The 21,584-nt window shown below is 43.7% G+C and overlaps 1 protein-coding gene across 1 annotated transcript in view; it reads right to left on the bottom strand.

Moving 5' to 3' along the window:
* The window catches only part of LOC310800854 (protein unc-13 homolog B-like), a gene marked incomplete at both ends in the record, with an annotated part of 267,146 nt that overhangs the window by 132,910 nt on the left and 112,652 nt on the right, over positions 1–21,584 (bottom strand). The window contains 4 exons of the mRNA XM_083664751.1: positions 4,749–4,784; positions 4,984–5,069; positions 9,030–9,178; positions 10,955–11,089. Of these exons, the coding sequence (XP_083520877.1) occupies positions 4,749–4,784; positions 4,984–5,069; positions 9,030–9,178; positions 10,955–11,089 (406 nt within the window). The remainder of the gene's footprint in view (positions 1–4,748; positions 4,785–4,983; positions 5,070–9,029; positions 9,179–10,954; positions 11,090–21,584) is intronic.

Raw genomic sequence — 21,584 nt, 5'->3', positions numbered from 1 at the left:
TCGTATTGTGCCTGTCAGACTGAGGAGAGAGGGAGAGAGTGACACAGAGAAGGGTGACAGAGGGGAGCCAGAGGGGAGCGCTCCACACAACCAGCGCACTGTATAGGCCTGGTTTTCAAAAGCGCAAAGCGCTAAATTTACGCCAGGTGGGAAGATATCATTAGGCCGCTATTTAACGCCGAAACGCCCATTCTCGCCCATTCAGGGAGTGCGCCACGCCCATTCGGCCTAAAGCGCATTTGGCAGCATAAAGCCATGTTGATATCTTCCCGAGGCAGGCGCAAGGCACGTTTTTTAGCGCCGAAGGCCCGTTTTAGCGCCGAAGGCCTGTGGGAGAATAGGGGCCATAATGTCCAAAATACTCACAGTAACTCCAACAATGTGACAGCTGAATGGATAAGACGGGGCGCTATGGAGCAGGCAATCTGGGTTCAAATCCCACACACGGTCATACCCCCCCCCCCCCCCCACCCCCATAGTAGCAAAATACGTTAAGTCTGGATAGGCTATTTGTAACGCTGCTGAATGCTCACTGTGCAGATCATTTCAAAAGAATATCTGAATATAGCCATTGTGGGAGTGGCATATGCATATTTCGACGTCGCATGGAAGGAGAGGATCTGCAGTGGACGTGCAGGTAACGTCATCGATGTTGCTACGATTTCCCTTCCGGAGATATAATTAGACCCTGACTCGATGTAGTGGTTTGACGTGCAGAAGACGGTCGTTGTTCTTCTTGTTATGTGCTGGGTGTCTGTAACCTCTTTTTTGACTGTGCTGGGTCTGACTGTATCTTGTTATGCAGTGGGTGTCTGTAACCTCTTTTCTGACTGTATCTTGTTATCCGCTGTGTGTCTGTAACCCAGTGGCGAACCGTGCCTATCAGAACCGGGCCTTCTATGCAGTAACCCCCCCCCCCCCACACACACACACACACACACAATATATAGCCTACTGTACGCGCAAGTCTGAGGTCTCTGTGTGCACTCCGTTACAGTCTGTCAGTAACACAACCACAGTTTAACAATTAGCTCAATACACAGAAAGACTCCGAAAATTACAAGCACAACGAACTCTAAAACCCGCGGACAGGTCCAAAACTCCCCCTGCCCACCGACATCAGCTGCCCCAGCCCCCAGCACCACCAGCAATAAAAAAAAAAAAGTTTTAACTTACCAATGACGTTCGCTTGATGACAAAACCCATTGTCTTGAAAAGCAACAAGCAAGCCCTCCAAGCTAGCCTGGAAATGGGGAAAATATAGCTTGACAGCTCCAGATTAAATCCTTTGAAAAGTACTGCTGCGCGTCCATTTCCTCATAACAACCCCATGCATGTCACAAGCACATCATCATAAACTCCTCCCTCCTTGTCGTCCGTGACGGCCCGTCTCGTCTCCTGGTTGCCTTGGATTCGCGAATCCCTCGACATATCCCACCCACAACTCAACTAATTGTGATTGGCTAACGCCACAACTAAATTATATTCTGATTGGTTAAGACACCTGTCATCAAAATTGTCATCCTCATGTCATGACTAGAGTCGGTCTTCGCGAAGGGTTGCTGTCAATCAATACCATTTGCCAGTGGAGGCTGGTCCAAATATTTAACCCCATATTTGCTGAAACAAAGTGAGTCCAAGATCTGAACAATTTAGCGACAATATTACTGTTATTTCAGTTAATAAAAACTAATAAATAACAAATACAAATAATTTATTAGGGGGATTTCTTTTTCTTTCTTTTTTTTTTTTTTTTAATTCTTGGGTATTCAGTGAATACTGTACCTAGAAGGCCCTGATAGCCCAGCAGATATGTGCAATCTATAAGGGAATTGTGCCTTTGACGATAAAAACATGAGCTTTTGCACACTGTTAGAGCATGCACCTATGATGATTTTTGGCTATAGGGCCATCGCATAGGTGGCCATTTTCCAAGATGGCTGCCCCTGGTTGTGACTTTACCAGTAGCTCAGGTTCTAGACCACCTAGGACCCTGATCCTGGTGGCTAGTCCTACATTTTCAAGGATGAGGAATGCAGTGGTACTATTTACAACATGCTAGCAACTACATAACTTCATATATCTGGCATTCAGGGAACTAAATGATAGTGAAACCATCAACATGGAAGTTTTCGAACTGTGACATGATATTACAATGCAGTACATCCCAATGTCTCCTTTATAATACTTAGTTTAGTAGTTGAATATAGGGTAGTTTATTTATATGAGCACATAGTTCACGAGATCTCTGGCATAGCCATGGTTGTGATAGGGTGTTCCTGTGCCACACAAAGAGGCAGCTGGCACACCCCAAAAAAATCAGATGCAGAATTATTTTTTAGTTAGACAACTAGGTTACTTACTACATACTACATTACATACAACATTTTGTTCAAAACCTAGGCTATTATGGTATTACAATAATTGTTAATTTTACAATAAATTCGAAATTATTATTTGTAAAAAACAACAACCGTTATGCACAGCATGCCTACCAATCATGCGCAAACTGTAGCCGTTGACTAGTGACCCAGCAACCGGTGACCCAGCAACCATCACGGGAGCACTTCTAGCAATATCTACTCCTGCTGAAGGCCGAGTACAGCAATGACCTGGACGAGGGAAACGATCTGATGTCCCTGGAAGACTGGTGTACTGAAAGAGCTGCGTCATGTCCACAGTTCCACTCTGATGATGGAAATCTAGAGGAGTTCTTTCAGCATGAACACCAGGCATGTCCACCAGCATTGTCACAAATGGACAAGCTGAGAACTGGTACCAAGGTCTGAGGAAGGGCATGCTGCCCGAAACGCAACCACTGTTGTCAAATAAAAACACCTAAACTGGAGCCTTTGCAGTGTGTGAGCTTTATTTATTTTTTCTACTATTCTTGCCTCGAGCTCTGCACCTGCCCTATACAGGTTTTGGATTGTGCGTGTCTCGCCTTTTTTCATATGAGAACTGGTACCAAGTCAGCCTTGGTGGGCTGTTTGGATAACCTGCTTCCTTCACAAGAGAATCCATCCAACCCCACAGTACAGGTCATCATCCTTGATGGGGCTGCTCTCATGAACATGCTACAACCTGGTGCTGCTAAGACATTTTCCGATTACGCGCAGCAAGTGTTCTCACCATATATTCTCTCTCAGCTGGTGCATGTCAGCAGAGTAGATGTGTGCGATGAATATATCCCTGAAATCTGAAGGCTGAAACACGCAGCAAGAGAGGGAAGGGAGTCCGAAGACGCATTGAGCCATTCAGTGCCATTCCCGGAAACTGGCCAGAGTTTCCGCGCATCAACGACAACAAGGCTGAGCTGTTCTCCTTCCTGGCAACTAGTTTGACAGCCCTTGACACTGACAAACAAATAATCAGCACCCATCATGCTGAAGTCCTCTGTACTCAGCCCGAGATATATCGGATATTGCACCATGCACACATGAGGAGGCTGATACCCACATCCTACTGCACCTAGATGGTGTGAAGGAAGGGTATAGCAAGGTGTCAATATGCACAGTTGACACAGATGTGCTAGTACTGGCAGTGACCCCAGCCCAACGCCTCAACATCCCTGAGCTGTGGGTTGCCTTTGGAGCTGGGAAGTGTTTTCGGCATTTAGCAGCTCATGAAATGGCGAGGGCACTAGGACCAGATCGATGCATAGCCTTATGTTCCATGCCTTTACTGGATGTGACACAGTGTCGTTCTTTGGTGGCAGGGGCAGGAAGATGGCGTGGGATACATGGAGGACCTTTGATGACGTCACTAGAGCCTTCTGTGCATTGGCTGTCACCCCAGACACCATAGACGACTGGATGGAGCCTCTCGAGCGATTCGTGGTATTGCTGCATGACCTCACCAGCAGCCAGGAATCAGTCAATCAGGCATGCAAGCAGCTCTTCACCCAGAAAGGTAGGACAATTGATGGACTCCCCCAACACAAGATTCAGCATACAAAGAGGGCTGCCTACCAAGCTGGTCACTGCTGGGGACAGATGATAGTTGCAGGTGACTGGGGGTGGAAGAGGAAGGAAACAGGTGGATGGGAAGTTCACTGGATCACACTTCCAGAAGCAAGCCAGGCCTGTCGCAGACTCCTCCGTTGTGGATGCAAAAAGGGATGCAGTGGACAGTGCAAATGTGTCAAGGCAGCACTTCAGTGTACCACACTTTGCCACTGTGGTGGACTGTTTTCACAACTAACATTGCATTTCACCATTCAATGTAACTGAGTGACCTCTTGTTTATTGTTATAAAATAACAAAAAAAACAATAACATTGCATTTCATTGTAAACATTGGTAAGTACGGCATTGTACATGTTATATTTCAAAAGCATGTATAACTCCACCAATATTACATAATGTTGATGGTTTTACTATTATTTAGCTCTCTGAATGCCAGATGCATGTAGTTAGGTAGGTGCAAGTGTGTTGTAAAGAGGACCACTCCATTCCTCATCCTTGAAAATGTAGGATTAGCCACCGGAATCAAGCTCCTAGGTGGTCTAGAACGTGAGTTACTGTAAAGTAACAACTGCTGGCGGCCATCTTGGAAAATGGCCGCCTATGCGATGGCCCTATAGCCAAAAATCGTCATTAGGGCATGCTCTAACAGTGTGCCAAAGCTCATGCTTTTATCGTCAAAAGCACACTTCACTCACCTATCTGCTTGACTATGACGGTTCGCCACTGCTGTAACCGAATCTCTGACTGTATCTTGTTATGCGCTGGGTGTCTGTGACCTCACCGTTGTTCCAGTGGTAATGGTCGATGTTATGCAAGACTGGAAGAGATTATGGCAAAGCGACAGAGAGAAAGAGACACAATCGATGGAGTGAATGGAAGAAAAGAAAGTGTGGAGAGAGAAGAAAGAGTGGTGGGACTGACTTGGATATTTCTCTCGCTCTCCATCTTTGTCTCTCTCTCTCTCTCTCTCTCTCACACACACACACACACACACACACACACACACTAAGTCTTACCCCCCAGGGCATGTTTCATGTCCTGGGCGAACAGCGTCCACATGACCGCAGCACTGACTTTGCCCACGTTGAGCTCCTGAGGAAACCTGGTTGGGGACGGGGGAGGGAAGGGGGGGGGGGGGGGGGGTTAAAGTGTTAAGGACCATTCACACTTACTGTAGACCGACAACTATAAAGATTACAATAACTATAGGAAGATTTAAATCCTTATTATAAGTATTATAAGGCTGTGGTATAAAACATATAAACGACTATAAGGATATTAGTAGAGCGGATTAGCTCCCAAAAATAGAGGAATTGTGCACTTTTTGAGAAAAACGTGAAATTTCACACATAGTTAGGGAATACCATAACATTTATTTTAAGATTGGGAGCGAAGTCAGATTTGAAATCATCCATTATTTTAGTTTTCACAAATGGGATAAAAGTTTCACAAATCAGATAGTGAGTGAATACCATACGGTTTATTTTCAGGTGTGGAGGGAAGTCAGATTTGACCTCAAATCCAAGATGGCCACCATTTTCACTGAGATTTCATTGTTTTTTTGCATCTATACTGCATAAAACCAGGTCCAGTTCAAAGACCATTACATTTACACGTTTCAAATGTGGGGCTAGATTACCAAGGGGACCCTAGACTCTCACCAATAAACACTTTGAGATTTGTAAAACTTTTATCTTATCTGTGAAAATGGAAAAATTTAGGATTTAATTGTTTTTGCCCCATCTAGACCGCATAAAACCAGGTCTAGTTCAAAGACCATTACACTTACAGTATACCTTTCAAATCTGTTCTAGATTACCAAGGGGACCCTACACTCTCACCAAGAATTTGCACGATGTATTCTAAATGTAAATATGTAACACTGTTTGTGTGTAATGTTGGTAAATGTTATGAGTTGAGAAAAGCGTATGATGATCAAATGATCTCCTAGATAAACGCCATCAGGCTTTCGCCCCATCACAGCACAGAAACCGTGCTTACTAAAGTCATAAATTACATTAGAATGAACTCAGACTCAGGCAAAAATTTGATTCTAGTGCTACTGGATCTTAGCGCTGCATTTGATACTGTTGACCACTCAATATTATTGGACAGACTGGAAAACTGGGTTGGGCTATCGGGTACGGTCCTCCAGTGGTTCAGGTCCTATCTTCAAGACAGGAAGTACTTCATCTCCATTGGCAATTACACATCTGACCTAACTAGTATGACTTGTGGGGTGCCTCAAGGATCCATTATGGGGCCCGTTCTCTTCAACCTTTATATGCTCCCTCTAGGCCTAATTATGCAAAAAAACAAAGTAGCCTATCATAACTACGCAGACGACACTCAGTTGTATATAACTCTTTCCTCAGCTGACTATGCTCCCATAGAATCATTGTGCCAGTACATTGACCAAATAAATAACTGGATGCGCCAGAATTTCCTACAGCTAAGCAAAGACAAAACAGAGGTGATCGTCTTTGGTCCCAAAGAACAAAGGCTTAAAATCACTGCACGCCTTGAGTCTCGATCCCTGAAGCCTAAGGATCAAGTAAAAAATCTTGGCATTATTATTGATTCCGATCTCAACTTTAACTCCCACATTAAGTCAATCAGAAAATCAGCTTTTTATCATCTTAAAAATATAGCAAGAATTAGGGGCTACATGTCCAGACAGGATCTACAAAAACTAATTCACGCCTTCATCTATAGTAGGTTAGACTACTGCAATAGCCTTTTCTCTGATCTCTCCAAAAAAGAACTTAGGCAACTTCAGCTCATTCAGAATGCTGCTGCTAGAGTTCTAACGAAGACTAAGAAAGCTGATCATATCACTCCAGTTCTTAAGTCCTTACACTGGTTGCCAGTTTGTCATAGAATAGATTTTAAAATACTGTTATTAGTCTATAAATCACTTAATGGCCTAGGCCCAAAATACATCGCTGAATTGCTCCCACGCTATGAACCGTCTAGACCTCTCAGGTCAGCAGGGTCCAGCTTATTAACTGTCCCTAGGATACCCACTATGCTTCTGCTAGCTGGAACAAACTGCCTGAAGACCTCAGATCTGCCCCAACGTTACTTACTTTTAAAAATAGACTAAAGAATTTTATGTTTACCGTCGCTTTTAACTGCTGACAGCTGTTTACTGCCCCAACGTTACTTACTTTTAAAAATAGACTAAAATCTTTTATGTTTGCCGTCACTTTTAACTGCTGACAGCTGTTTCTCAATCACTATTATACAATTGGTTTTAAAACATAGATGACTGTAATTACTGCTAAAAGCTGCAGGTTGGGGGGATGGTTCCGTAATACGGATAAACTCACAAGAGGGTGAGGTAATGCGTCAGGAGGGATGCACGCGTAAGGTGAGCTGACTAGAGCCGTACTCATTTTAAGCAAGGTTTAGAGAGAAAAAAACGGCCTGTTTGTCGACGGGCAACAGATGACGCAAGGTACAAGCGGGGGTATGCTTGGCGTCCAAACTGCAGTATAGAGGAAAAGAGGACACCGTACCCAGACCTGAGTTTTATGTGTGTGTAGTCATGTTGTCGCGGGACTCAATATAGATAAATTGATTTATTCTATTATGCAAACCCAATGAGTCCTCTATAAGTTTTTAGCTCTTTTTGCAACTGCTGCGCCTGTTGCTTGATGCACTTTTTATACACTTTTTTAAAGTTTTGTTGTAATGCTTTTAAATGTCAATTTTATTCTCTTCTTTTATTCTTTTATTTTCCTGTCATCCATTTTATGTGAAGCACTTTGAATTGCCTCTGTGTATGAAATGTGCTATACAAATAAACTTGACTTGACTTGACTTGACTTGACTAGAGAAAAGCGTAAAAGCGTAAAAGCGTAAACCAAAAACATAAACGTAAAAAGTAAACTCATTAACAAAGTTGTATAAGATTGATGATAAGTGATAGTTTATGGTATGTTTTTTTGTGTTTTCTCTTTTTCTAGGGGTCATGTCACGGTTCGTTAGGTGAGAGTAGGCAGTATCCCCTCGGATCAGAGATGATAATGTTTACTTATGTATTTCTGGCTGTCCTGATCATTGAATGATGTTTAATTGCCTGGCAGAAGTATGGACTATTTCCTTTCGCCCTTGCTTCCTGTGGGATTACTTCCGGGCAGGCGGAACGACTGGATAGCTGGAGCTAACTTCATGTGTCATAGACTTATATTTTCCAGTGTCGCTATGGCGAGGCACTACTGAACTGGAGCCCTGGATATTTGGCTCTCACATCTTGAGGACGACAGTGATGTTCCAGGGTCCGGATGGACTAAGCTGCTAGCGGAGTGCAGCAGTGATGCCTGTAGAGAAATTGTCTTTTCGCAACCTCAAGCCAAGTTTTGTCACTGCTTCTGAGGCTGAGATCAGAACGTTAAGCAGAAGGTAGCAATATCATCAAGTCTGTTGTCACCTCCGCCAATCAGAAGAATGGCAATGTATTAAGACATGCGAGTCAATCCTGCCTCAGTTACAGAGCTGACTGAGAGCTGACTACAAGATGCAGCCAATCATCCTGCATGAAGGCCTATAGGTAATTCAAGTTAATTTCAATGACCAACAGCCTAACCTCCTTGTAACCATTTGATCACATTCATGTTGCGGTGTTGGTGGAATGATGGGGTACCCCTAGACACGAGTTTGATGAGAAGTTCAGAACTGACACGTGACACATCGATTTAAAGGTTTCATACTGTATACAGTACTACTATAAAAAGCAGTATGTAGTATGTAGTACACACTGCATATTGTGTTTGTAATATTATAACACTCTGTAATAAGAGTGCCTAAGTCACGCCCTCTTCTGACTTTTTTAGTTTTGGTGTGAGTGAAATGTTCTATAGTCTCTCCTGATTCTGAATGTAGCTGAATCGCTTGGTTTGACCAAGTAAAACTCTTTTTGTGAGGATTTTTCAAAACATGGCAAATGTAATCTCTTAGGCCCCATTACATGCCGAAGGAGGTGGTGACTTAGGAACACTGACTATATAGCAGGCAGTTCTGACTCCGTGACAGGCTCCCTATAGGAAAGAGCACTAACTGGTTGATGATGGGCGTGTAGGAGTTCTTGTCTTCCTTGATGATGGACACGATGAGGGTGATGAGGTTGGACCAGAAGTCCAGGTTCTGTATACTCGGGCCCTCCTCGTCCAGCTGGCCCTGCTGCATCTTCTGCTCCTCTTCCTCTCCCTCCCCTTTTTCTTTCTTCTTCTGCTTCTTCTTATTCTCTGGCTCGGCCTGCCAGAGGAAAAAGAGGTAGGAGATAAGACAGTTGGTTGTCGGGGTGTGTTGGGGATTTACGTAGAAGAGTGCAGTACACCTAAGAACATTTCTTTCCAAAATCGGACGTTCACTTGAAAAAAGTACAAAAGTGTGCAAAACAATCTTTTTTCTAGTGTTCAGCATTGTGATTTCACTGAACGGTCTACACAGAACACATCTATTACTATATAATTCCCCCAAATTACTTGCGAGTGTTTCATCTTCTGAAATTACAAGATAAAAGATACAAGATGTTTATTGTCACACGGATGTACAAGTACACACGGTGAAATGCTTGAGCTGAGTTATGTTCCGTTACATGTCATCATCATCATCGTCATCAACATCGTCATCATCATCGTCATCAACATCGTCATCATCATCGTCATCAACATCGTCATCAACATCGTCATCATTGTCATTCACATTATCATCAACATTATCATCATTGTTTTCTGTCATGCTTAAACTGGTACATTAACATCAGAACATTGTCATCGTTACTGTCATCTGTTTCTTGTGCTTTTCGGGTCTGTACTGTATATTGCGGATGCCCATAAATAATCTTTATATGTTATATTAATTAGTAGTTACAAGTCTTTGTCTATATATTGCGGTTGGCCATAAATAAATCTGTACATGTTATCTTAGCAGCTGGTCATAATGGTGGGGTAGAGCTGTTTATTGTTTAGGAGTCTTGTGGCTTGGGGGATGAAGCTATTTCGTAGTCTGCTTTGCCTTTCATTTTTGTGCGGTCAGGTTCTGAACGAGGTTGTGAATGGGAGATTTTAGTTTTCAATTACCATGCAAAGTATTATTAATTTATAGCAAACAAAGATTGCTTTTTTTATATTTATCCACGTTATGAGATGAATCATTCAGTGTTCGGGAAATTATTTCTGGGATGTATAGACTGATAGAGACTCAGTTCATCGGTGCCTGAATGAAGGTTAATTATATTAATTATATCTCAGTACTATAATGCAGAAGGGTGCGCCACGCGTGGGCGGCACTCAATTGCTCAACTACGCTTGTTCAGAATGGCAAAAAATGCAGTCTATCGTACCGCTGCCTCCCCGCGTTCAGTCACCCAAAATACACATTCCAACAGTGCCAGAAACACTCACATGCACATGTTGTGACTCCTGTGCATGTACTCACCACACATTGAAATAATATTCCAAAGTTATGGGAAACGGTCATTTTCGAAGTAAATCCATACCGAGAACTAAAAACAAAGAGCGTTTGCTAACAAAGAGGGTTCCCTCTGAAACCAATGTTACTTCCTTACTTCCATGTGTGCGCATACGACATCACTTACTCTCTTTGTCGGCACAGGGAAATGACGTGCCCAAAAGCAGAACCAAAAGACATAAAAGGCCATATCTTACGCCCAGTGGAAGTGCAAGGGCAAGCGTTATCTTCGGTATTTTCTAGTACTCAAAATCTCAATATTGTTCTTTTAATTACCACTGGGTTGCTGAAACATGTCCTTTGATGTACTGAGGCACTGTACCCAGTGGTAATTAAAAGAAAAATGGGAGATTTTGAGCACTAGAAACTACCAAAGATAACGCTTGCACTTGCACTACATGTAAGATATGGCCCAAACTCTCTTTTCTTCCTCGCTTTTAAACAGTTTTATAAATGATCTAATCCTATTCATCTTATTTAAATTACAGACTATTATTTAATGTGACTGACCAGCTGCATGGTGGGCTGGAACTGGCGGTTGTAGAGCTCCAGACAGTTGTTGAAGATGTCCTCGTAGGTGGAGTTCAGGCAGACCTTGACACAGTTCATCACCAAGTCAGCAGCTGGGGGGCTCTGCAGCCCCACCTACACATAGTGGAGCAGATTAACCATCACCTACACATAGTGGAGCAGATTAACCAACACCTACACATAGTGTACAACCAACCCCCCCCACCTCCCACCCCCCACAGACCCAGACCGCCCTCTCACCATCACTGAGGTTGAGGTGCGCCGGACGTTCCTGTGCATCAACCCACGCAAGGCGGCCGGCCCGGACGGCATCCCCGGGCGGGTCCTCAAGGCCTGCGCCCACCAGCTGGCAGGCGTATTCACAGACATTTTCAACCAGTCTCTCTCCCTCCGACAAGTTCCCTCCTGCTTCAAAGCAGCGACAATCATCCCCATTCCCAAGCAGCAGAAAGTGACCAGCCTCAATGACTGGCGCCCAATAGCCCTCACGCCAATAGCCAGCAAGTGCTTTGAGAAGCTGGTCATATCACAGATCCGCCCCACACTCCCCCCGGACCACGACCCGCTACAATTTGCATACCGCCCCAACAGGAGCACAGCGGATGCAGTAGCACACATGCTCCACACCGCCCTGTCCCACCTGGAGGGGAAGGACACTTATGTAAGACTGCTGTTCGTGTACTACAGCTCAGCATTCAACACCATAGTACCCTCCAGGCTGGTACACAAGCTCAAGGATCTGGGACTAAACACAGCAATGTGCGACTGGATTCTGGATTTCCTGACAGATCGCCGCCAGGTGGTGAGGGTGGGCAACCTCACCTCCTCCCCACTGACCATCAGCATAGGAGCGCCCCAGGGGTGCGTCTCCAGCCCCTTCTGGTACGACCTCTACACCCACGACTGCGTGGCGACTCAAACTTCGAACACCATCGTGAAGTTTGCAGACGACACAGCAGTCGTGGGGCTGATCTCGGGGGGCGACGAGACGGCCTACAGAGAGGAGGTGGGGGCCCTGGAACAATGGTGCCAGGACAACCAGCTCTCTCTGAACGTCTCCAAGACCAAGGAGATCATTGTAGACTACAGGAGGGGGGGGGGGGGGGCACACCCCCCCCAATCACCATCAACGGCACAGTGGTGGAAAGGGTGGACAGCTTCAAGTACCTGGGAGTCAACATCCACCAGGACCTGACTTGGGCCGGCCACACCGCCACTGTTGTCAAAAAGGCCCAACAGCGAATACACAGACTCAGGCGCCTGAAGAAATTTGGGCTAAGGCCAGAAATCCTTACGGACTTCTACAGAGGCACCATTGAAAGCCTGCTGACTGGCTGCTTCACCACCTGGTACGGGAACTGTACCACCATGGACCGCAGGGCGCTACGGAGAGTGAGACGCGTGGCCCAGCGCGTAACAGGATGTGAGTTGCCAGAACTGCATGAACTGTATAAACAGCGGTGCCTCATGAGGTCCCTGAAGATCATCAAAGACACAAACCATCCCCACAACAGCCTGTTCTCCCTGTTACCCTCAGGGAGAAGATACAGGGTTCCAAAAGCACGCACAAATCGCTTGAGGAACAGTTTCTTCCCGCAGGCCACGAGACTCCTTAACATACACAAATAGTGAAGTAGCCGTACTGTACCGTACTGTAGCTGCTACCATTACGTATGTCTAATGTTTAATTGTATGTTTAAGAAGGAATATGCTATTTGCACCTGTATGTCAAATACGCCGAATTTAAAACGCCGAGTTTAATTGTATGTTTAATAAGGAATATGCTATTGGCACCTGTATGTCAAATACGCCGAATTTAAAATGTTTAAGCACGTTTAAAGTATGCACACGACATGTGCACCTATGTGCAGTGAATATGCCACTGTGTCTGACTTGTCTTATCACTATACTGCCTCATTGCTTGTTGTGTTTGCACTCAAATGCCCTGTTATATTTGTACTATGTTGTAAACAGAGTTCACAGCACAAGAATTTCACACGTGATACTTGTACCATGGAGTGACAATAAAAATCTTGAATCTTGAATCTTGGAGCAGATTAACCAACACCTACACATAGTGGAGCAGATTAACCAACACCTACACATAAGCCCCTTCTAAACATGCAGTGAAATCCGGATTTATTTATTTATTTTATTTAACCTTTATTTATCCAGGCAAGCAAGTAAGAACAATTTTTATATACAAAAGCAGCCTGACTGGATTATGACCAGCTGCTAGCCGGTCGGCCTGCATGTTTAGAAAAAAATATCCGGTTTATGCACATCATTACCATCTGAGACCCTAGTACAGGATCCGCATTGTTGGTGTTGTTTAACACCGGCAGCACATGTTCCGGATCGTGTATGTCTGAGTGGGTGGGTGGTTTAAATGGCACTTTACAAACCATTAATGTCCCTGTGCTATTTAATCATTTCGTGAATGGGCGTAGTTACGTGGCTGGATTATTTGGAAGAGAGCCAAATTAGGTGAGCAAACAAGTAAAAGTTGAATCGTTTGTTTCTCCCTCAACTGCCAGTTTAAAAATGCAACAAGGAGATAATTCGCCTACTACTTAGCCTACTGCATAGGCTAAAGTACCGGCTAACGTTCACGTAGCCTATTAATTAATCATTCGGGCAATCGCTTATATCAACGAATTAAACGAGCAAACTCACGGTTTCCTCAAGTGCTGCAAATGGCTTGAATGGTTTATTTTCCTCCCGACCTGTCTGTCTTGTAGGCTATGTAAAAATGCAAGAGTTGCATCAGCCTATATCGAGACATATAGCCTACCTTTTGTGGGGAGAAATAGTCAGATATGACTTGAATGCCACTTGTAAAATCATCCATGTAATGTTAGTGCAATGGTGCGACCACTATTTTGACTGGCGGCTTTTGGGCGATGTAACAAAGGCAAGCGCTCATATTTTTTGGCACATTGCCACCCCACGTTATCGCCTGAATGCGTCGGAATGCATCCTCCGTCAAAACTGCATGTTTTTTAATCGAGTTTGGTTACAGATTCGCTAAAGCTGTTTCTATATCACATTTCTTTTTATCGATACACCCTACCGCACCCCCCTCCCCCCGCCCACTCTACTCGCCATCAGCAGAGATTACTGACCATTTCCAGCTGTTTCTAAACAAAGACTAATGTCTATTAAGGTAAAACCGGAAAATATCCTGCTCTGGCTAGCCGGACATGGTCCAGACTTCATGTTTAGAAGTGGCTATAGTGGAGCAGATTAACCAACACATACACATAGTGGAGCATATTAACCAACACCTACACATAGTGGAGCAGATTAACCAACACCTACACATAGTGGAGCAGATTAACCAACACATACACATAGTGGAGCATATTAACCAACACCTACACATAGTGGAGCAGATTAACCAACACATACACATAGTGGAGCAGATTAACCAACATTTACACATAGTGGAGCAGATTAACTCATTCAGGGCCAATGACGTCTTTGACGTGTTATCAGGAATAGCCCAGAGGGCCAATGACGTGTTTGACGTGTTTTTGTTTTTATTACTGCAGCGCGTAGTTCAAACACTTCCTCAGCCTGTGACATAGTATCAGGTCCCTAGCATCTAAGACAACACGTGAACAAACACATACCGCAGCTGTTGTTTTGAAATTGAGCAAGAGGAAAAGCAGAAAACGGATAAACGCTTCCTTGTGCACTATGTGCAGACAGGAGAAACGCCATTGAAACGCCCCTCGGCGCGCTGCAGGAGCTGGTCGCTTTCCTGTGTGCCAGCCGGGAGAAAACGGGAGAAAGTAATCCAGAGATGCGTTTGATCATCGGAGGAATGAGGAAATGATCGATCAGAGGGCGGTGAGGACGTGTTGAATAGCCGAGGGGAAAACGGGAACGATCAAATAGCAGGGAGGATAGGACGAGGACGGGTGGACCAGAACAAAACAAAATAAACACACGAACAGCTAACAAGCCAGAAGCGGCAGTCACAGCAGCCCGCTGTCCGTTCTCAAGAGCTATTCAGTTGGTTCATGAAATCGCTGGGCTGCGTGCCCTCCAGTGTTGCTCCTGGCCAATCCCGGCGCCACAGGGCGTGGTTATTGCTTATCCTATGTGGGGTTAGAAATCACGCAACGAAGGGGGATCGTGTGTGTGTGTGTGTGTGTGTGTGTGTGTGTGTGTGTCTGTCTGTCTGTCTGTCTGTCTGTCTGTCTGTTGGTGTGTCTGTCTGTCTGTCTGTCTGTCTGTCTGTGTGTCTGTCTGCACACTCACTCACACTGCTGTATTGTTGAATGTAAAAAAAAAAGCACTTCATGTGTGTATATATATATATATATATATATATATATTTTTTTTTTTGTGTCATAACGAATAGTATTTACATGTCTGATGTCAATACTGTTCAAAATAAAAGAATTGAGAGCGAGTTCTCCCTGAGAATGTGTATTTTACAGAAATTGCCTTTTCTCCTGTTTGTCATCTCAGAGAGACCTTTTGGGTGAAAACAGGGTGTATATAAATGGATATAAGTAGAGTACAGAACATGCTAAAAGCTCACTTTTTTTTCCCTGGTGAACCCAGAGACGTACATCTTCATTTTGAGGTATTGCAAATCACTCTGGTGCTAATAGATAATTTACTGTGGGTCTTGAAAGATGACCAACAATTATGAAAATCTTTGGCCTGTGCTAAATATTGGCAGTCCTAAACTGGCCATGAATGAGTTAACCAACACCTAAACATAGTGGAGCAGATTAACCAATATTTACACATAGTGGAGCAGATTAACCAACATATACACATAGTGGAGCAGATTAACCAACACCATAGTGGAGCAGATTAACCAACACCTACACATTGTGGAGCAGATTAACCAACACCTATACATAGTGGAGCAGATTAACCAACACCTACACATAGTGGAGCAGATTAACCAGCACATACACATAGTGGAGCAGATTAACCAACACCAACACATAGTGGAGCAGATTAACCAACACATACACATAGTGGAGCAGATTAACCAACACCAACACATAGTGGAGCAGATTAACCAACACATACACATAGTGGAGCAGATTAACCAACACCAACACATAGTGGAGCAGATTAACCAACACATACACATAGTGGAGCAGATTAACCAACACCTACACAGTGGAGCAGATTAACCAACATTTACACATAGTGGAGCAGATTCACCAACACCTACACATAGTGGAGCAGATTAACCAACAGCTACACATAGTGGAGCAGATTAACCAACACCAACACATAGTGGAGCATATTAACCAACACCTCTAGTGATGAAGATTAAAGTCGAGTTCACACTAGGCACCCGATCTACTATGAATCACCTCATTCAATGGAAAGGAATTGCATTCAAATGCCCCCATCGAATGGAGAGGAGTTGTACAATCTCTACAACCCAGTTTCCCTGGGGTTGTAGAGATTACTTGCAAAACCCCATTTAATGGGTAGGATTCAGGGGTTGTACAGATTACTTGCAAAACCTCATTTAATGGATAGGATTCTCCATTGGCTCTTCTCTCAACCACCCTGCCCACCTCTGCAGGCATGGGGAGGGTCTGCTTGGACCCCTGTGTCCTTAGGTTTAGGCATGGGGGATGGGAGAGGTTAGGGTTAGGGGTGGGAGAGGTTAGGTTTAGGCATGGGGGTGGGAGAGGTTAGGTTTAGGCATGGGGGGTGGGAGAGGTTAGGTTTAGGGTTAGGGGTGGGAGAGGTTAGGTTTAGGCATGGGGGGTGGGTTAGGGTTAGGGGTGGGAGAGGTTAGGTGTAGGCATGGGGGTGGGAGAGGTTAGGTTTAGGCATGGGGGGTGGGTTACACTCACAGAAATAATCATGGTGTAGTTAATTATTAGTTATTTGCATCTATTAGATTTTATTCAAATAATCATAATCATAAAATCTATGTATTCAAAATCCCTAGAATCTAAATAAATCTGTTTTTTCTGAGATTAATTAAACTGAATCAGTTAAAAATTATGAATATGGTTTAAATATGGCTAGCTGTAATTCAAATAGTTAAAATATAGGCATTTGGTTTAGATATGCATTCATTCGAATCTTTTAACATTTATGAATATGGTTCAAATATGGCTAGCTGTGATTCAAATAGCTAGAATCTAGTCATTTTGGATACATTTTCAGAAGTGTACATCGTCCAGAGGTGGCAGTAATTCACCACCTGCCATAAAACTCAAGAGAAGAAGACATTGTGACACAGTATCTTACTGTAATATGTTTAGTGAAATCCTGTAAAATGTGTATACAGCATATTTACTGTAATTAATCTCTCCTGTAAATCAACTTGTATTTGAACAGTATCTTACTGTAATATGTTTAGTAAAATACTGTAAAATGTGTATACAGTATAATTACTGTAATTAATCTCTACTGTAAATCAACTTGTATTTGAACAGTATCTTACTGTAATATGTTTAGTAAGATACTGTAAAGTGTGTATAAAGTATAATTACTGTGATTAATCTCTACTGTAAATCCACTTGTACTTTGAACAGTATCTTACTGTAATATGTTTAGTAAGATACTGTAAAATGAGTATACAGTATATTTACTGTAATTCATCGATACTGTAAATCCATTTGTAATTTGAACAGTATCTTACTGTAATATGTTTAGTAAGATACTGTAAAATATGTATACTATATATTTACTGTAATTCATCTATACGGTAAATCCATTTGTACACTCTTAAAACAGATGTCAGAAAATGACACAAAAAATGTGTTGTGTAATGACTGACGATGATGTCATCAGTGATGACAGTGATGATGTCATCATAGCACTAGGGTGAAAAACGGCTAGAAGACAAACGTTTTGGAGAATATAGCCCGATTTCAACACTGTTTGAATGTATAAGCTTTTAGGTTTTTTTGTGGGTTTGTGTTAGGAGAACGTTTCATGCGATTTGGAACTTTTGAAGTACTTGGTGTTTTTTTTTTTTTCATTCCGATAGACAATTAGACGAGGAATCCAACGCAACCAACCGCGACTCTCTACGACGTTTCCTTCCCGAGATACAGCCATTTAAAGTTTTTTGGTCAAACATGGGAACTTTAGGGTCCCTTTTCGACCACTTCCCGTTGTCGGAGAGACTCGAGCAAGGGCTCATTCGAACCGTCTTGAAAAAGTACGTCGGGTGAAACTTTTTTATTTCCCGGTCAGACTTCTGGTTAGGGAGGAAATCGCGATTTCATGTAAATCTACATATGTGCCCTAAAGTACCCTAAGGAAGCGTTTTTTCGGGAAGGGGCGGGGCACTCGCGACGTACTTTTCGACGAGGAATCCAATGGTGTCAGTCCCATTTCTGTGCGACCTTCCGTTCCGGAGATAGTTTTTTTTTTTTTTTTTTTTTTTTTACTAAGTGTTTGAGCCACATAGTTTGAGCCAGTAGGTGGCGCTATGACTATGCACTTGCCCTCCATCAGGTCCCCCTCTCATATAAATGGGAGCTAGGGCTCTGTCTGTCTGTCTGTGTCTCTCTGTTTCTCTGTCCCACTGTGATGTAATACATCCCACTCTGACATCATCCCCCATAATACCACTGACATTGTAGAAAAGGGTCCATAATGGCCCACCACTAGGCCTGTTCTTGGGGCAATTGACGCCCAAGAACCAACGCGGCAACGACGTAATGACGATGACACCGCCGTGACATCATCAATGATGACGTCAGAGTTCACCTGTGAGGTCATCGGCGATGTCAGGCGGTCTGGGCTGACTGTGATGGCAGATGGGACTTTTTTTTTTTTTTTTTTTTTTTTTTTTTCATAGCCATGTGACCACTCTAACGATGCGTAATTTGGTCGAGAAGTGCTTTTTGTGTTGCCAGTAGGTGGCGCTATGACTATGCACTTGCCCTCCATCAGGTCCCCCTCTCATATAAATGGGAGCTAGGGCTCTGTCTGTCTGTCTGTGTCTCTCTGTTTCTCTGTCCCACTGTGATGTAATACATCCCACTCTGACATCATCAGTGATGTCATAAATGCCACTGTGACATCATCAGTGATGTCATAAATCCCTCATAATACCACTGACATCATAAGTGATGTCATAAATCACACTGTGACATCAGTGATGTCATCAATCCCAGTGATGTCATAAATCATACTGTGCCATCATCAGTGATGTCATAAATCCCTCATAATACCACTGACATCATAAGTGATGTCATAAATCACACTGTGACATCAGTGATGTCATCAATCCCAGTGATGTCATAAATCCCACTGTGACATCATCAGTGATGTCATAAATGCCACTGTGACATTATCAGGGTGTCATAAATCCCACTGATGAAATCCCACTGTGACATCATAAGTGATGTCATAAATCACACTGTGGCATCATCAGTGATGTCATAAATGCCACTGTGACATCATCAGTGATGTCACAAATCCCCCATAATACCACTGACATTGTAGAAAAGGGTCCATAATGGCCCACCACTAGGCCTGTTCTTGGGGCAATTGACGCCCACGAACCAACGCGGCAACGACGTAATGACGATGACACCGCCGTGACATCATCAATGATGACGTCAGAGTTCACCTGTGAGGTCATCGGCGATGTCAGGCGGTCTGGGCTGACTGTGATGGCAGATGGGACTTTACGGGGTCACCGATGATGTCATAGCTCCCTGAACGCTGTGACATCACCAACGAGGGTGTATATAACAAGGTGTTCTGTGAAGCTGTATTCTTCCTTCCTCTTCTTCATAATGTCTTCCCTTCCCACGACTGAATCAGAGGACCGACACCTCTGTGGTTCTGATCGATCACTCTTGGTCACTGGCTGCCTTACAACCAACCAGGTCCCGGTCACTGGCTGCCTTACAACCAGCCAGGTCCTGGTCACGAGTGGTATTCCTTCAACCGCGTCCGAGGACCGACATCTCTGTGGTTCTACGATCCAGCACACTTCACACATCACCCGAGGCAAGCACACAAGCTTCCTCACAGACATCATAAGTGATGTCATAAATCACACTGTGACATCAGTGATGTCATCAATCCCAGTGATGTCATAAATCATACTGTGACATCATCATTGATGTCATAAATCCCTCATAAATCTCACTGATGAAATCCCACTGTGACATCATGAGTGATGTCATACACCCATGGTGACATTATCAGTGTGTCATAAATCCCACTGATGAAATCCCACTGTGACATCATCAGTGATGTCATAACTCCCACTGTGACATCGTCAGTGATGTCATAAATCTGTTGTTGCGCGGCGCAGCCATCTTGGATTTTTGAGGTTGGGGCTGCTGAGGCTCCTACGAGTTTGGAATGGGAAATACCAGCTCTGGTGACGTCATCGTCCCAGCTCATGACCTTTGAACCGTAAGGTCGTAATTACCAGTTCCCAGTTATAAAGGAATGTTGGTCCTACTTCTAGCCTCTCTGCACACTGATTATTTTGGGAAGATGTAAATCTAACACAATTTATGTCTGTCGTATAACAATGAAATCTATGTTCTTATCTCTACATGGTAAATCTTAATACCTCAATTAAACAGCATTGTTCAAAATACAAGATATTGTGCATTATTTCCTTTAGGGTGTGCATGTATATAATGTTAGTCACTTTTTATAGATTTACATACACACTCTTTAAGCCATATTTTATTGAATTTAGTTGGACTAATCCACTACTTGTCTTCCCTTCAAAATAAAATAAACAAGTTAAGTTTTTCGCTTTTCAGAATTGTTTTAAATATCTATGTCAAAGTATAGTTTCGGTTAAAGTTTAGTAGAATGATCCCAATGAACATGTGTGCTTATGTTGTCTCATATTCCCCCGTTTTTACCATTTCCGAAAGTTACAAACAAACTGCGCTTTTATTTTGGAGGCGGTCTATGCAAAACCCTTGAACAGACCAGGAAGTTTCAGATTTGCGCCTTTCAGGCTGCTGCAGCAACGGGTACCACTGCAGGAGGGCTATTTCTGTCAATTTAAAGTTTTTCCCAGCATTGCAGTCTCCCCAGGAACTCACTAACAAGGTAAGAATAATGCTGTAACGTGAGGTCATGTTCCATCATATCTGGTTAGCCCTACATTTCTGTTTTTAGCTAACTTTAACATGGCGCTAATGTTAGCTGCCTATTAGCTACTTGTCCACTGTCGGGATCATGTCTATGTTCCCCGGGTTCTATGTTCCCCAGGTTCTATATTCCCCGTTTTTCACTAACCCTAAACCTAACCTCCCCCAGACCCTAACCCAAAACCTAACCTCTCCCACCCCCCACGCCTAAACCTAACCTCCCCGAGATCCTAACCCAAAACCTAACCTCTCCCAGGGAACATAGCGGGGAACATAGGACCCTATTTGGGAAAAGCGGGGAACATAGGACCCGGGGAACATAGGACCCGGGGAACATAGGGATGACCCCCCACTGTCATATCATGCCCTCAGTGTTGTGGTCCTCCACAGTCCACACAATCGTTCTCCCCACTCATCAATGAAACTGTGTGGTGAGCATTGAGCAGTCAGAGTCGTTAGTAGTTACTTAATTAGCGCATATTGATATGCAAATTAGCGCGTAACGTTGTTCAACA

The sequence above is a fragment of the Poromitra crassiceps genome (assembly GCF_964638095.1).
Source record: "Poromitra crassiceps genome assembly, contig: HAP1_SCAFFOLD_125, whole genome shotgun sequence".
NCBI lineage: Eukaryota > Metazoa > Chordata > Actinopteri > Beryciformes > Melamphaidae > Poromitra > Poromitra crassiceps.
The sequence above is the reverse complement of the archived record's forward strand: the minus strand, read 5'-3'. Positions and strand labels throughout refer to the sequence as shown.